This window comes from Vitis riparia, chromosome 4 (genome assembly GCF_004353265.1).
Source record: "Vitis riparia cultivar Riparia Gloire de Montpellier isolate 1030 chromosome 4, EGFV_Vit.rip_1.0, whole genome shotgun sequence".
NCBI lineage: Eukaryota > Viridiplantae > Streptophyta > Magnoliopsida > Vitales > Vitaceae > Vitis > Vitis riparia.
Window position 1 is genome coordinate 2,216,101 of NC_048434.1, and position 18,160 is coordinate 2,234,260.

Here is an 18,160-nt window from a genome sequence, read left to right on the forward strand (position 1 = left end):
GTTTTTGGAAAATATTCCCCACTAGATCCCTTTTACTTTCTCAACCATGATAACGTTTGAATAAAACTCTCATTTCATAAGCCTCACATTACGTAACATGACTCATCCATATCTTAAACAAACAAAAAGGCCCCTGCTTTGAAAAACAAATTTTTATTTAATGAAAATTTGTAGAATAATCAAGCGTTTACTTCTGTCACTAAACGCATTAAGTTAAAACACTATTCTAAACAGGACTCTGCTGTGTTTCCAATTGGAAATAGATGCTCGCTTCATGAAACAGGAGGCCAATGTGGTACAATTTTACATTGCCATAAAAGCATACTAACTGAGCAACTAATCCATAAGAAAATACCCTAGCAATGTATTAGGATTGGGTGGGTACAGCCTCTTTTGAGCCCACAGGGACGTCAGATGATGGTGTTGTGACCATTTCCAAACCAAACTTGTGTAAACATATTTGTGGGTTTTCCTCTCCTCAACCCCCCAGAACCAAGGCAGATGGAAGAGACCATACAGAAGAATCTAAGCACAATCCATTCTTTTGTAAACAGCAGCAACCGCAAGGTAAAATAGAATAAACAGCACATTACTGATTGATCCGAATACATTCATACCCAGATATCAGTATTGCAGTAAAACAAAATATGTCAGTCATCAGTTGAAACCAGCAGGACTATCCAGGTTAGTGAGAGTTTCATCTCTTCAAGCTTCTATTGAAAAAAGGGGCAAAAAAGAGCCTACTTAATGTACTTGATGAAAGACAAACATAGACAACCAAACCGGTCACAGAATAATCACACTGCATAGTGAAGGTGAGTTTGGAAGTCATTTCTAACTGGCAAACCTAATTACAAAGCAAGGAAATTCCATCAGGATGTAGCTCTTACATGCTTCAATGACCTAATCAGTAACTCGAGCTGGAGAAAGCATGAAAGATGATTTCCATTTGCAGTGGATCATCGCCTTAAAAGCCTTTCTTTCTGTCTGCTGTTTCACTCCATTTCTATTAAAACACAGAGCAGACTTGAGGAGTTATATAACCAAAGCTTTATGACATGGGGGCAAACCCTTCTCACAACTCCTGCCTTGTACGTTTATTTGTAATTGGATTTGAAAAAAGATATGATTTGGTTCTTTGTACACTAAAATAAAGCCAGAATGAAAGAGAATGCAAGCTATATATCCATGCTAGTGCATACCTAATTGTCATAGAAGCGAGAACGGCGTCTTCGAGAACTGTGAAATACAAACAGTAGCCAGACCTAAGTGATTTTGCATTGAATAAATCAAAAGAATACAGCCTTTAAAAAAATTCAGATGAAAAACCATGACAGTTTCAGCACTATATTTTCTCATGCGATAACTTAAATAGCTCCATTCATCATCTACTACACAGAATATTAATTGAAGAGATATTAAGACAATGGAAATTGAGGAGATGTTTCAGAAAGGGTAGAACAGGCTGAGGTCTGCGAAAGAACATATGGAGAAAAGACAAACTTGGAATGTTGGAGTGGAGGGAGCCATGGCTTCATCCCATAACATTTCAAATAGATGCATAAAGGGAATTGCAGACAAACCTTTTATGTTTCTTGTTATTCATGTAAAAACTTCTGAACAAGCATATTCACATAAAATGACTACCTAACACCCTTCCCAGTCCCACCGAGAAAAACGCTACTAATATATTCATTGGTCTTGAACTCTCAACCTTGCACAAGAGTATAGAACGGCAAAGCACACCAGACATCAATGGGCTAGAAGACTCATGATGTAGTGGGAGCCTTATACATGGGAAATAACAAACTTGCCAAAATCATGAACCACATGTCATAGAACTAAAGTCTGAAATTCGTGATCAACTAAACATGGAGAGGCATCTCATGGAAAATAAAGGGAGCAGAATAAAAATTTTATACTGACCTGCGATGTCCAGTGCTGCCCCTCGAGCCACTACTTGTACTCACCAACTCATCATCGGTCTCATCGGCTCTATACTCTGGAAATTCAACAGATGTCACAGAACCCTCATCAGAATTTGAAGTGTCATAACTTGAACGCCGACTCCCTCTTCTGGCATCACTGACTCTTGACCTTCTTCTGTTTCTAGAAGCCCTAAAATTATCAAACACCTGATACAAAATACAGGATGTCCACCAGTTGCCCTCATCCCCAGGAAAGTCCTCAAATTCATCTCCAGTTTCATCATCCCCATATTCAATCACATAGTCTCCCAAAACCACACCACGAGGGACTTCTGAATGAATGGTGCTCAAAACATCTATGATTTCAGAGGATTGCTGGAAATTCTCCCAGTCAAGCTGCCTTGCAGGATCAATTTTTGATGGACGAGCATGAGGATGCTCCAATTGAGCATGGTTCCGAAGTTCCAAATAAGTTCCCATAAATGCACATCGTTCCTCTGCGCAACAACGCTTTTTCTCGTCCAGTTGTTCCCGGGCCTTATCAACAACAATCCACCCAGTAACTTCCCCTCTACACAAAGGGCAAGTTGGTCTGCAGCTGTCTTCAGACAACTGTTGGATGTTTTCTGCAGAAGCAGCAGCAGCATCAGCATCAGCATCAGATGTTGAAGGGGATTTCAACTCAGATGACATCCCATATGCACATTTGAATCGGTCAAGACAATTCGAGTGCAAGTGGTCTGTGTCACAAACAAAAGGACGGCATCCTTTCTCATAAGATGAGCATTGGAGAAGTACACCATTATGAGGGAAATCCAAACATATAGGACAAGTCACATCTTCCCAATTGGTGTCCAACTGAACATTGTCCACGTTGAAAGTTTTGGGGTGATCTAGTGTTCCAAAAAAATATTCAAAAGCCATGAAGAAAATATTCACAATAAAATCAACAAGCACACAGTATCCACCTTCCTCTCTGGGTCAGAAATGCAGAATAAACCAAAGAACACTAGGAGAAAATACAAAGTACAAACCAACTAAGCATGTTCATTAAAATCAAATAGAACAAGCTCTTGATCTATTCATATTATCCCATCATACATAGCAGCACCTGTAAAAAGAAAAAGGACCATTAATAGAAATCACAAGTACATGAAGGAATGAGACCATGCCAAAAAATAGCAATATTTCTACATTTTAGACAGACAACCGTAATAGAAAAGAGGGCAACAATGTCAAACTTCCAATCAACTCTTTTTATAGCAGCTGAAGGTCCGATCTTGATCTTTTTTATGGCTGTTCACTCTTATTTTATCAATAGAGCAGCAAATCAGCTCAAAGAAAACACTGAGATCAGAGAAGTAATAGCCCCTACACCTCAATGAAATTCCAAATAAAGAGAAAACAAAAACCTCTAATTGGTAAGCCGCAGGCAAGAAGTGATACCAATCTGAGAAAAGACTCAAGAACCGATTCTCCACAGCTATTAATGCCCCAAATAGGCTGAAATACCATACCCACAAAATCAAGCTTAACTGCATGCAATCTCTTTGATTTTCTAAAATAGAAGAAAACAAAACAAAATGCATACAATATTTTCCACATAGATAAATTACAGTAGGCAACAAGCCACAGATGAACCATTGCTAAAACTTGATTTGAATTAACCCACATTCAATTGAGCAGATAGACAGTCTAACAGAAAAGAGGACATGCCAACAAAATAGAATAAAAACTAAAACATAAAAACAAATAAAAAATGCATCGGTGGGAAGATTGAGATAGCACCGACTAAGGATAACCCAAGGAAAATTTGTCTTGGATGATTCTCGGCTCAGTGAGAAAGCGTGGTTTGATAAAGTAGAAAGCATCACAAAAAGGAAGTGGGCCAACATAGAGAGAAGAAGACCAAGACACCCGTTATTTAATGGAAGAAAGAACCCTAGATAGAGCTTAAATTGGAGAATGAGACTCTTGATAACTTTCCCAATAATAGGAAAACCCCTGAAATGAATTACCATAAAGTTCATCTAAACCACAAATCAGATGCTCCCAATTCAACAAAAAGAAAAATTGGCAGCTTTATAATTCCAAAAATTGGCTGAAAATCCTACAGTAAATTGGAAATTCAGTGAAATTGTGCTAAAATTTTGGGATTATCGAAATTCAGCATGCAAAGAAATCAATCTTGATCCCCAGTAGCAAGCGGTTTGGATGGCAAAAGCAAAAATGAAATTGACCAAACGGTTTTCGCTAAAGAAGAATTAGTCAACACCCACTACATATCAATCAACAAATCATCCAATCAAACAGGCAAAGATCGATAAAATCGTGACAACACCAATCGGCAATCAGAGAGAGGTCAGAGTACAAGGGCTCCCAACAACAAATCAAAAGATGAAAATGAAACAAGCAAAATGATTACTGTAACAGAAGTTGAAGAGAAATCAGATCAAAAACAGATGAAAATGGAAAGGAGGGGTTTTGACTTTTACCTTCAGAGGGAGAGAGAGTGGTGGGTTCTGGGGAGGATGAAGAGAGTACGGTGGGTGATTGGGAAGAGAGACAGGGAAGAGAGAAGAGAGGAGAGAGGAGAGAGGAGAGAGAGAGATGAGGTCTGTTTGGGAGTAGGTAGGGTCTGTACCATGTCTCTGAGTCTCTCTTTTCCAAAAGAAGGATAAAAAGGTAAAAGGAAAGAGCGATCCCCATCCTTTAATGACTTAAATGCCCTTTTCATACTTCCATTTTTTAAATTTTTATTTTTTATGAATAAATAAATTTATATAGAATTAAAATAATTAAAAATTTTATCTTCCCTGAATAAATAAAATTATAAAAAGGGAAAAATTATATTTTAGAGCTTTTTAATAACATATGATAGACTTTTAAGATAAAAAAAGGAAAGATACATAATCTATAAAAATGGACATTAGATAAAAATACTAAAATAGTCTTCATACTTGATAAAGGGTCTAACAGTAAAATTGGAAAAAATATGTTTAAAAACTAAATATTCAATAAAAATATAAATATTTTTATTTTTTTATTTTCCTTTCCTTTTTATAAAAATAAAAAATGACTCGCAAAATATTTATTAGAAAAAATAAATAAAAAATATATTTTCACACACTCACTTAAAAATAATTATAAAATAAAAATCTTTTAAAAATAATATTTATACACTTCTCTATCAAATGTTAACTCAAAAATAATATTAAACTTTTGATTAAAAAATTACATGAAATACTAATTATTTTTAAATAATTATTTAAATTTAAATTTAAAAAAAATAAATAAAATATTAATTATTTTTAAATAATTACTTAAAATTTATATTTTATAAATTTGAATTTCAATTTTGTGGTTTCTTGATATGGGCTGTATTTCTCCATAATAATTCAATATTTATGTTGAAATTTTGCTTAGCACCGCGTGGATTTTGTCATTATTATCAATTAAAAAAAGAAACATTAAAAAAAAACAAATTTCCTGACAAAATTGGATATTTTGCGTTGAAATTTTGTTCGACAAGACATTAATTTTTGTCATTGTCATCAATTAGAACCATGGTTTCGTGGTTATGAGGGATATTGCTTTCTATAAAAAAAAACAAATTTTAATTTTAGGTCTCTGATTTTTATTCAAAAATCTATAAAAATAAACAGGCAAAAATAGTCTTCTTACTTGATAAAAGATGTTCTATAAATTTGGAATAATATGCCTACAAAAATAAATATTTAATAAAAATATAAATATATATCATTAGATTTTTTTTTCTTTTTAACATGCGGGTATTCGTTTATATGGTTGAACCAATTGATTAAAAATATAAAATAAGTTACAAAATATTTATTAGAGAAAAAAATGAAAAAAAAAGTATGGACATAATATTCAAAATTTTGCATAACAGGAAAGGCGCATGCCCTATCCTTTCGACCTGCCAACAATCTCCCCCCGAGAGACACCCCTGGGGTTCAAACCCATTACCTCAACTCTGATACCACTTGTTAGGATCTAAAGTGCTACCAACTCTCTTAAAATCAATTGCTTGTAGAAAATGCGCATACCTATAGTGCATTCATCCAAGCGAACACAAGAAGAGTTGATGGACGCAGTCAACCCTCCGATCTGCCAACATATTGTTTGTTATAAAAAATTTTGAAATTTTCTTTACTTTTTATCGTGGTTTATATATTTATTTTTTAAAAGGTTATCTTCGATTTCTATATATAATATAAACTAGAATAAAAAGTAGAGAATATATTTTATTCTATATTTAATTGAAAATTATCATATTTTATATTCAACATCATTGTGTAAGTATTAATTTTTATTTATTTTTGTATATTATTCATTTTGTTGATTAAAAAAAATGTTAAATTTACAAGAAATTAACTATATATAATATTATAAAATAATACTAATATATGTTATTATTTAATATAATATTCGATATATATTTCCTATATATAGCAATATTTTTTATTTATGAATTTAAATATTTTAATCATAAATTTGTTTTCATCCTATATTTTACTCTTTTTAGTTTTACAATCTAAATATAAGATGAAATAACATATCCATTCCAATATAATGCTTATAATATCATTTTATTTGGATATGATATTCAAATTGAAATATTTTAAGATTTTTTTTAAAAAAAAGAGAATGTTGTAAAAAAGTAATTAAAAATATAAAGAATAGATTATAAATTATCTTCAGAGTTTCAGACAAAAAATTTGTTCGTAAAATGTTTTTAAAAAAACAGTTTTTAAAATATTGTCAAGACCCAAGTTTGTAGGAGGACAATAAATTTTCCTACCCCTAGAGACCTGTTTGGAGTACCTGAAACATAAGACACAGCGATGCAGTTTCATGGACAATTAAGGAATACAGAAGCTCCACTAATGGCTGAACTGTTAGCTGTCCAAAAGCTCAAAAGGGGAAAAGAAGGCGAAGAATAGACTAATCTGGAAAAACATAAAGGGAAGCTGAAGCTATAATTTTTTTTTTTTGACATCTCAAAGTTTTTCTGTATCTGTTTGAATCCCGGAAGATTTTATCAGCATTTTACATAAAAACAGTTTCTATACAGAGGATATAGCTTTAATGTTTCAGCATTTAACATTTTCTTACTAGAAATTGTAGAGGCTGACAGCATCTATCCAATTGAGATGATGACGCTCTCATGTTAGCAGGAACCCAGAAGACAATAATCATCTGTCTGATAAGACTGATGCACTCCATGAAAGTATGACATCGCGGGCAACAGCAGGCAAGTCTGTAAAACCAAGGATGGAAGATTGAGGATTAGATCGGATCAATCTATGAGTGAAGATGTGAGGTTTAGAGGTTCAATGAAAGTTTACCTCTTGCTACTTCCAGAGCAACTGAGGGTATGTCTATGTCTCCTTCCACCAATCTATACACATCAACAAGCTATGGAAGAAGGATTGATGTTTCAGCAATCATGTGATGAATGGTATTATGAACTTACAGTGATGGAAAAGAAGAAGAGTTTTAAGAAATTATAAACCTCTTGGATGTGAAGCTTGGAATCTTCAGTCAAGGCAAGGAGAAGCTGGCGGCGGATTCCTTCGTCGATCAGGAAAAGGCGAGCTCCATCCTTGATTGTATCTGTGAGGTCCAGTTTCCTTTCAACTTGCAGGTCTCTGGAGCTTTTTCTGGAAAAAGGGAACAGATGTAAATATCAGTTGATATAACTCACAAGCACGATGGGAAACAAGATGAGAGAGACATGACAAGATACAGACGTGTGCTTCACTTTCAATGCAGGGTTGCTGCTCATCTTGGCCACATTTTCCTTTGCTAGAACAATAAGGTTTTCAAGGCGTTTCCACTGGAAAACACCATCTTTGAAAAGAACCTGAAACCCGAATCAGATCATTGGCAAAGGAAATGGTTTGAAAGAATATCCTTTGCCTTGTTACCAGGGCAAGTCATGTGACAAATGGAGTCATTAAGAATGGTTTTGGACATACCTGTATGAGGCGTTCGCGTAGAGCAGGATTTGGGTCTGTTAAAAGGCGCTTTGCTACATATGGATAGGCAACCTAGAAGACTGCTTGTTATCAATGAATGTGTTGTAAAGAAAACGAGATAATATATAAATATTAAAAGGAAAAGGCATTCAGGCGTTGAAACAGTTCAATTTCAAGGGTAACAAGGAAGCCGTTGCTTGTAATTCATAAACAGAGTCATATTGACTTGTACAGCTCTGTCCAAGCACACATTGACAAGAAGGTTTAAAAATCTTTATGATGTACTAGGTCTACTCCACTTTGGCATTTTTCTATGATATATTTATCCAAAAAGAAGTATCTTTAAGAAATGTGAATTAGCATGCATCACCAAGAACCAAACTAAGATGAGCCCTAAGTAATCAGATAATTATAGTCATTTGTTCAATAGAAGGAAAAAATGATTTCTTCTGTCTTTTACGTTTTCTTCTTTTCATTTTCTGATGTATATGAAATAAGAGAGCATGGAAACTATCCTAAGGTTTTCCATAAGCTTTAGGTAGCTGCATCCTCTGGAGGATGAATTTTTGCTCAGCCAGTGGCCTCAGAATCACTACAGGGATTGCAGCCTGACTGCAGTTGAACAAAGTTTGAGCTACAGAAAATCTTGACAGGCTGAGACTGTCTCAAACCTTAAACATAGTTGAGAGCCCAAGCTTACTGAAAAAAGAGGGGAAAAAAGAATTATGTGCAGACAAAACAAGTTAGGTGATATGATTTTTAACCCGCTGTTTTGGTGCCCATATGCTGTGCATAACCAGCAGAATGACAATCAAATTCAAACTAGAAGGAAAACTAATCAGTTCCAACCACAGTGCTTGAGAGAATTACAGATTATACCACTACTGATACCCTTGGCCCCTTCCTAGTAGTTCAGAAGTTTCATCATGCAATTACCATAAAAAAAAAAAAAAATCCAAAATAAAATACAATATCATAATGAAAAAACAAGAAACAAAAACTGTTCACCTCAAGAAATTTGAAATCTGGTTTCAGTGTAAAACAGATGCCCTCTTGAGTCAACAAAGAACGGATGACGAGAGAAAACCTCTCTGGTATACGAATGGGATATTGGTAAACCAATTGATTGAACTTCCCTGCAGCATGTACAACACAAGTCTTAACTCTTAACTGGATCCACAATATACAGTAGACATTAACTCTTAACTTGATTTAACTTGTGTTTTCGTTTTTTTTTTTTTTTGGTCCATTGCTAATTTATACCTACAACACAGCATTTTGTTAGACAACTTAAGGAACATACCTAGATAAGCACCCTAAATGAATAGACCATGAAATAGAACATAAACAAGAATAGGATATGAAATGCACCAGTAACACTTCGGAAATTAAAGTCAGAGAGTCCTTTTCCAGATGAGTTCTGCCAAATTGCTTCTAGTGCTGGAATAATGGGGGCAACATCAGTCCCACTAGCAAGGAAACCAAGCCTAGTAAAATCATTTGCCATCTCAACATAGTCCTCATTTACAGCATGGACAACCGCATCTATCAAAATCTGTTTATTTTGCTGGAAAAAAAAAAAAAAAAAGGAATACGAAGGTATAAGTTATTGGGTAAACATTCTTCTTCATTCTATGGGGTTTTTGTACATGCTTTGTAAAGTTTTTTCCCCTTTTAAGTTCTAAGATTTCTTGCCTGTTTAATACTTGTTATTTTTTCAAACATTTCCTTCAACACCCTTGGTCATAATCATTCTTGACTTTATGAAATTATTTGCTCAAAATTGTTCTTGTTTTTTCTGATAGGTATCCTTCTTCTTTTTTTGTCTTTACTAGAATTCAACCCTGGAATCTCCCATATTTTCAACCCAACTCCTTGCTACTTGAACTAGGCCTCAAGGATGTCCTATGAACTCATTTTGTTAAAAAAATCAGCCATTAGTAGAAGTCATACCCTTGAACAGTATGACTATGAACATAGATTCCTTTCACTTTTCACCGGGGAAAATATACCAATTAGTTAGATTTGTACTCCTTATATTATTTACAAGTTTGTTCCACCTTCAAGGGTGACTAGTTTACCTCCATCCATCTATTTTCTTCCTTCAAACTTTTTGGATGGACAGACAATTCTTACTCCTACTTACCCTTTAGGGTTATATCTACATGAAAATATTATTGCTAATGAGAATCAATGTCGGGCAGAGGGGCAGTTCCCTTTATTTCACATTTTGTTATGTTCAATTATTTACCTTCTTGTTTGCACACTATCTGGGGAGAGAATTCAAGACATAAATATGGTTTTATTCCCTCTTCATCTTCTAATCTCCTTCTCATCCTTTGTTAATATTGCTTATGTTGACCACTCGATTATTCTGACAACTTTATTATCCATTAAAAACAGGGGGAGAGAGAGAGAAAGAGAGAAATCATCAAAGTGATGAGTGCGGTAAAAAAAGACCTGTTTGAGAAAAAGTTCCAATTTTGCAACACAGGCAGATTTTCCTTAGTATTGAAAATCCAGTCATTTGGTTTATCTTCCTTTAAGCTAGATACATGTTTGACATTGAACTTTTCCTGTGCAGTCTCATCAAACATAGCCCCCTCATGTAGACTTGTGTGCATAAGCAGATGGGAAAAGAGACAATCTAGATGTACTGCCAAGTAAATCCAGTTTTACTGTTCCTTAAGAAAATATCCAGAAAGGAGGAGATGATTCATTCTATATCAAAGCTAAGAGCTAATCAGGACATATCTACTTATAGGATAATTCCCATTGAATATCTTTGAAGCACATAAGATTCACCTGACTGAGCACAGCAACATTACCAAAGTCCACATACGCAATACGTCCATCACGCATAGCAAAAATATTTCCAGGATGTGGGTCTCCATGGAATAACCCAAATTCTAGCAATTGTCGCAAAGCAGCACTCACTCCAACTGTCAAAAATCCATTTACATCAATACCCGCTTCCTTAATAGCCTGAATAGAATGGAAGAAAAAAAAAAGTGAGCTATCTCTCGCAATGTTGCAATAGGAAATTAATATAACACCATACTAATGGTCATCATCTATCCCGACATCCAAACCTGTGGATCAGTGCACCGAATACCATCAATCCATTCCATGACTAAAACACGTGAACCAGAAAGCTTTTTGTAAACCCGGGGGATTTTGACAGTAGGATCATTTTTAAAGTTCTCCAGAAAATCTTCAAGATTACGAGCTTCCTGATTAAGGAAAGAAATGGAGTAAAAACCAAAACTACAAAAAAGTACCACAACAACTGCAAGGTAATTTAATTTCCATGGAGGTCACTAATAAGTTAATGGACGTCAATGTCATACAGCTAAAAAGCATCAAATCCAAATCTCCTATCTGATGCGGACACATTCATTTTTTTTTTCCTATTCTCTACACAATTTTTTTTACTATTTGCAAGGTAGAGGAGGCAGTTTCAGAAAGTACCAAGGTGTAATCAAGCTCCTCCAAAAGCTTCTCACCAAATTCATCCACAATCAGCTCAGCATTGCATCCTAGTTTCTGCAGACTGATGCCATTCAAGAATGAAGCGAGAGTACGGAAGAGAAAGAGATCCCGATAGATTATAGGCTCTATCCTTGGCCTTTGCACCTGTAAGCATTAAAATTATTGTATAGATTATGGTGTTTGAATTATTTTATTTTATTTTTTGGAGTTGCAAAAGCAACTTCTATAAAGCTCAAAGTTAAATTAAAAAAACAAACATATATAGATATGCTTAAATATAAAAGAGGAGCCAGAAATAGTGCTTTGATAAGCAAAAGAACGTTTCACCATTAATAACTAGTTAACTAGAAAAGGACTAGAACAGAACAAACACAAAGCATTCCAGTTCAGAACACAAAAGAAAAATTAGGTTAAGTATGTTATTTTATTTTGCATTGAACTAGACAGCCAAGGACCATCAATCATTGGACAGTCTGAGATACCTGCTCTTTTTCCCCACCAATACCTTTGCTGTTGATAGAAAATGGTGGTTGTAAGACAAATAGGAGCATTGGGAAAAACCAGTTTTTACAAAGACTGATATTTTGACAAAGACATTGTATAACAAGACCGAATACTTAAAAAAATTAAACTGCTTTGCCACATTTCATGCTTCTTCTCTTTGATATATACTGGTGATGCCATGACATCAAAACTTGGCAACAATTTTGTGCATTTACGCCTAAATGGATTCCATAAAAGTGTTTACAAGAAAATAAGACAAACATTGGACGGATGTTATGATCATATTTTTATCTCTAAATATTCAATATCCAAATGGCTAAGATATTTAAAATGCCAATCACAGTAAACAACTTGCATGTTGGGACACTCTTGATTGACCTTTGTTTAGACACTTTTCCCAACTACACCTTTACTTCAAAAATGTGCAGAAGAACAAGAAAATATGCCTTTTTATTGTCATATCTATTCAAAAACATTACTCTACTCTTTACTATTTTGTCCTATTAGGTTCTTGGAAAAATTCAAACAAAGATAACACATATTTCATATGATAAATACGCATGCATGTGTATAGCCATGTCCCTTTGTCTTGATCTGGAAGTTGCATTTCCAACATACTGTGTTTCAGCAACATTGTGCTTGCACTGTATCTATAGATCATAGACAAAAACTTAATCATATGATTCCCATGGGAACATAAGGCAACAAGAAAATTGAGAACTTTAAGAAAAGCAAGTCAATCTAGCAATGGAGAGCAGCAGTATTAAGCAAATGGAAAAAGTTCACAACTTTTGTGGGAGTGACACCCCACCACAAGGATGATAAAAGAAATTGATCACCAGATGAATCTTGTACAACCTTAATAGCGACATCCTCCCCTGAGTCACGCAAAGTAGCTCGGTAAACCTGACCCAAACTTGCAGCTGCTATAGTCTGAGAAGAAATTTTGCTGAAAATTGCTTCAAGGGGTTGGCCTAATTCCTCTTCAATAATGGCGAAAGCAACCTACATCATTGTCAAAACATTCACTGTCTAGGTGAAAGGAGTTCAGTTTCAGCATGGTAAAAGAAAAATGGTCCACTGTAAAAGTGCTAGGCTTCCATTTAGAGCTGTTTTACCTGGTTAGGAAAAGGGGGAACATCATCTTGAAGAATGCAGAGTTCATTCATATAGTCTTCCCTAATAATATCCGGTCTGTTAGCAAGAACCTGTTAACATAAAGTAAGTGTACAATCAATACAACCAAGTGTTTCTGATTAAAAAGGAAAAGACCAAATGCTTAGCTAGACAACGTGATTGTCTTTAAATTTGTTAGCTAGTCGAGAAACTCCCAACCACTCTTCTAAATTTGATTTCAGAAAGACAACCTGAATTCACTTGGGATAAAACTCAGACAGAATGGCAACTCGGTTAAAAGATGTTTAATAGATAGACACTTCATTACTTATCAAAAAAAAAAAAAAAATAGATAAGACACTTCATTCCTTTCTATTAGGGTACATACATTTTACCACCAATGAATTGACTGGGGCCTTAACTCTATAATGAAATTTAAAACCCAACACATAACTTCTGGTGTTCCAAACTGAGAAAGCAATCTTCCTTTGTCAACACATCTTCAGTTAAAGCACAAAAAAGGATTGCACGAGAAGTATAATTTTTGGTGAGAAATTGAAAGTTTGAAAAATGTTGCAGAGAACAGTGAACTAATTACTTTGATAATGGAAGGCCGTTCAAGGGACTCTAGATTCTTTAGGAAATTTAAGTTAAAATGAGTCATTAATTTTGGAGCAAGCTATGAAAAACAATCCATAAATCATAAAAGGCGAAAATCCAGCAAAAAATCCCCAAATATTAAGAAGATCGGAAATCTTAATTTGTGAAAAAGTCCACCATAAATCATTACTTTGAAATAGAATGTCCACATTCAGCCAAGCAATTCACAAATTCAAACCATAACAAAAACTCACCATGATAGAAACGCAATGGATTCAAAAAACGACAAAGTAAGAGTTTAGGGCTAAAATTTGACAAACCTGTCCGGCTTTGATAAAGGAAGGCCCTAAATCACACAGCAGATTCCTCAGCTGCCGAGCTCGATAAGGAACAACCTCTTCGTCCCGCCCCACCAAGCAATCATACATCAAAGTCGACCAGTACAGCCCCAAATTCCAAACTATCTCCACACCGCGCCCAACCAGAGACAGAATCTGCCCTCTAGATTCCAACACCTTATTCCTCACCTAACCGTAAACAACAAAATTCAAATCCACACCAAATTCAACACAAAAACAAACAAACAAACGAATCAAAACACTTCCACCCAAAAAAACCCTACTGTCTCGGGAGTGTACTTGCGGAACGGAAAGCAAACTCCGCGCTCGATGTCCAGCTGCTCCATCGCACTACTCGAGCTGCCTACCTCCAAATTCGCCCTCTCGCTACTCGTTCTCCTACTTGTAGAATTGGAAGAAGTTGAAACGGCGGCATTTGCTGCTGAAATTCTGAGTCTTGGTTGAAGAACCGAAGATGAGGAAGAAAATTTTGCAGTGTAGTGGTTGTTGCAGAAGAAATTGGAGGTGGAAATGGTGGAGATGGAAGCCATGGATGGATTGGAGAAGATCGAGCCCTATAAATTTTGGGGAGAGCGGGGGGTAGTACCGTAGTAAGGTTGGAGGAGAGTTGTTATGCAAAATTGGAAATGCGGGGTTTTGAAAAACGGTTAGATTTTTATACAACCACACAAATCGTGTCGAGGGTTGAGTATTGGAAGTCTCTCACTAGATGACTTGTATGTGTACGGTATTAAATTATGAAATATATATAGTTAATTTATGTTTTAAAAACCAAAAAAAAAAAATCGAGAATTGGATTTTCATCGAGACATAATTGAAGGCATTTAGAAGGGAAAAAAATAAAATTAATTATTTGTATATGCTTTTTTAAAATTATTTTACTTATTTTTTTCTATCATATAAAATTAAAATAATTTTAAAATATATAAAATTTTGACAAATTTTAATTATATTTAATTTGTTTTTATATTTTTCATAATAAATCTAAATATAAGAAAATTATTTTTTTAATATTTTTTTCTTTAATATTTTTTCAAAAATCAAATATAACTTAAATACAAAATTTTACCGGTAAAAGTCTTTACAAGCAAACGCATCGTTAGATTATAAATACTTCATCCAAATTAAAAAAAATAACAACTCCTCCTCGCTCAAAATGAATAAGCAAAATAAATAAAAATTCAATTAGTCATAGTAAATTATCATTAAATGACCCCACACAAACGAAATAAATATTATGCATGAGATAATTTAATTTAAAATGAATCTTTTATTCAATCATCATTCTAAAACCTAATTCCATTATTATTATTTTTTCTTTCTTTTTTTTTCTCAATCTCTTATCTTCCAATTCCTCTAAGAGGTGTCCAAGTCACGACCTAATGTTTATCGGACCATTACGGGCAATGTGCTAAGCAAGCACACCCCACTTAAAAATCGTGTTGGGTCGAGGCGAACTATGCAAACCAAATGGATGGTCTGACACAATCCATAAGTCCACAGGCTAATTGTGTTGTGTCATGCCAGAGACTGTGCCGTGCTCACAGACTGTAGCCCATGAACCATTCATTTTATTAAAAATTTTAATTTAATTTTTTTAAGTCATTTTGCCTATAAATTTTATTATTATTAAATAAAAAATTGTTACTTTAAACATATCTAATAATTCTGTTTTTTATTTTTTATATTTATATTTATCGAGTTTGTAATCGTAAAATTTATAAAAATATTAGTTTTTTGTTTTTTAATTTAGTAAAAAATAATATTTAAAGGGTCAAATTAATCGGCACACAATAGGCTGTTTCCTTAGGACAATACTGCCGGCCCAGCCTGATCTTTTGATGTGTCAGCCCACGGGCCAAAATGGATGGCTCAGCCCATTATATCCTCAATATTTTATTTTATCCCTTTTTTTTTGGGGCATTGAAAAACAAGTGGAGGGGGCAAAACCAACAGTGGTAGCGAAGAAGCTGTCGACATTGACTTCGTACGACATGCCCGCTGAACAATGATCGACAATTGTTGCATGGCCAGGCGGTGTAATCGGTCACTATCAACAACCTGCCTTTTAATTTTATTTAAGATTTTCGCCTATTCAAATTTGGTGGGAATATGATAGAAATAAAATGTCAAAAACAAATTATTTTATTCGATAATATAAAATGATCTCTAGAAATATTTAATAATTTTGTAAAACAGTTTTTCAAAAGAAAATTTATTCCACTACTCTTAATTTTAAAATATATATATAAAATACTCTTAATTTTATTTAAAATTTTATAATTAATATAGATTTTTTAAAATAATATTATATAAAATATTTTATGATATATTCCTATAATATTAGAGTTTCTTATAAAATAAGTTATAAGAAAAAATTGTAATGAAATGAAAATAAATTTATAAATAGAGATATAAAGAATAATAAGAGACACGTTTCACAAACCCTATAGTTATATTTAATTTTAATTTTCTGTAATATTATCTATAACATAGTATAATAATTATCTCTTTGTCGTTGATGTAACATGATTGATTAAAATTTCGCATAACTAACTTGATACAACAAATCAGTATAAAAACTTTTATCGAACAAACAAATTAGTATTAAAGTTTCCATCAATACAACAATATTTATGGAATAACTATTGATGATAAAACACACGAGATAATGACAAAAATAAATTTTAACTAAAGGTGGGATCAATTGTTATGTTATTAATCTATAATATAGAAGATGTGAACATATAAAAGATCGACTTAATCAGATTTGATTAAAGGTAAAGATGATAGGAAAGTGTTTCAAATAATGCATCAGATGGAGTAGGTCTTTTAGTCCTTTTTAAAAATACTTTTTAGAAGACATAGTGTAAAATATAATTAAAGATATATTTGATATAAAAGATGAATTTATCTTTTAAAAAAATAAATCCATATAAAAAGAGTGAATTCATCGTTTGAAAAAATAAGTTGAATATAAAAACTTAAAAAAGATAAATATGAAAATAAAAAATAAAAATATAAAAAATTATGAAGAAGGTATTTGATATTTCTAAAAGGTGGAGACCCTTCAATGTGTGGACAAGAAAACAAGGTGCCACGTCAATATCGATTTAAGAAGTATTTTGACACGTATGGTCCAAAAAGAGCTAACGTGTCACATTGAAATATGAAGACACAAAGGAATCTCTTGATGAAGCTGACATACGAGTTATACGGTTATACAAAAACAAAATGGCTTTGGCTTCCAACCATTACTGAATTATCTATGCATGTGATCACGTTTTCAAAATAACTTATTGTTTTCAACCAAAAAATTCACTTTAGAAACACAAAATACAATCCTATGTCTCCTTTTTGAAGTATTTAATGTTTCGTAAAACCAAAAAAATTTGTTTGCAAACTTTAAATATTCTTTAACTTGTTGTTTATATTTTTAATTTTTCTTTTAAAAATAGTTTTTATTTGCAATATTTCATTTTTAATCATTTATTATATTTATATCATTATTTATTAAAATATATATCAAAAAATAATTAAAAACAACAAAAATAACCAAAAGATATTATTTTACAATTCTATTTTTATTTATTTATTTAACCGGTTTTTGGTAAATCAACTTAATAACTTAAAGTGAATTTATAACTTAATTTAAATTATCAAGTTAATCAAGTTTGATAAAATAATTTAATAATATAATTTAAAATAAAAAATAATTTGAAGTAGTAAGTAAAACCACTTAACTTATGATTAAGTTCATATATTTAATTTACACTTTTACCTTTATTTGCTTTAATTACTTACTTGATCTCCTTTACTATTCCACCACATCCACTATTACTCAACATAATCTACCGTAATTATAATATGTGAAGATAAATATAAATTTGATGATTTAAAACGGGTCTTAAGTTAATTTTATAAAATAAACTTAATAGTTAAAAAAATTAAGTAATTAATTTTAAGTTAACAACTTAAATATAATTTAACTTAAATTCAACTTAAGTTAAATTATAAAATAAGTATTAAGTTTGATAAAACACTCCCTTATTATCAAACTTATATTCCTTTTTTTGGATGGATAAAAAATTATATTGAAAAATCGTTGCCAAAAAATGATCTAAGTGTTTGTTTGTAATTGTTTTTTAAAAACATTTTT

General features: G+C 32.9%; 2 protein-coding genes across 4 annotated transcripts; both read right to left on the bottom strand.

Moving 5' to 3' along the window:
• Positions 1-542: 542 nt before the first annotated feature.
• LOC117912869 lies at positions 543-4,567 on the bottom strand. Of its 3 annotated transcripts, none has more exons than XM_034827637.1 (4): positions 4,424-4,567; positions 1,927-3,039; positions 1,203-1,239; positions 543-1,006 (listed from the first exon to the last, which is right to left on the bottom strand). In XM_034827637.1, exons 2-3 carry the CDS (start codon positions 2,850-2,852, stop codon positions 1,203-1,205), a joined length of 963 nt encoding a protein of 320 aa, XP_034683528.1. In that variant the 5' UTR covers positions 2,853-3,039; positions 4,424-4,567; the 3' UTR covers positions 543-1,006. The 3 variants fall into 3 exon arrangements, with proteins under 3 accessions (XP_034683528.1, XP_034683527.1, XP_034683526.1); XM_034827636.1 differs by adding an exon at positions 3,341-3,431 and having other exon boundaries at positions 548-1,239; XM_034827635.1 differs by having other exon boundaries at positions 548-1,239.
• A 2,304-nt stretch (positions 4,568-6,871) lies between these two features.
• On the bottom strand, positions 6,872-14,628 carry LOC117913069 (protein ACTIVITY OF BC1 COMPLEX KINASE 1, chloroplastic). Its single transcript, XM_034827973.1, has 14 exons — positions 14,265-14,628; positions 13,963-14,169; positions 13,045-13,134; positions 12,785-12,931; positions 11,402-11,566; positions 11,023-11,163; positions 10,736-10,915; positions 9,302-9,497; positions 8,939-9,066; positions 7,931-8,002; positions 7,703-7,815; positions 7,465-7,612; positions 7,298-7,367; positions 6,872-7,209 (listed from the first exon to the last, which is right to left on the bottom strand). Exons 1-14 carry the CDS (start codon positions 14,529-14,531, stop codon positions 7,145-7,147), a joined length of 1,989 nt encoding a protein of 662 aa, XP_034683864.1. The 5' UTR covers positions 14,532-14,628; the 3' UTR covers positions 6,872-7,144.
• Positions 14,629-18,160: the final 3,532 nt, after the last annotated feature.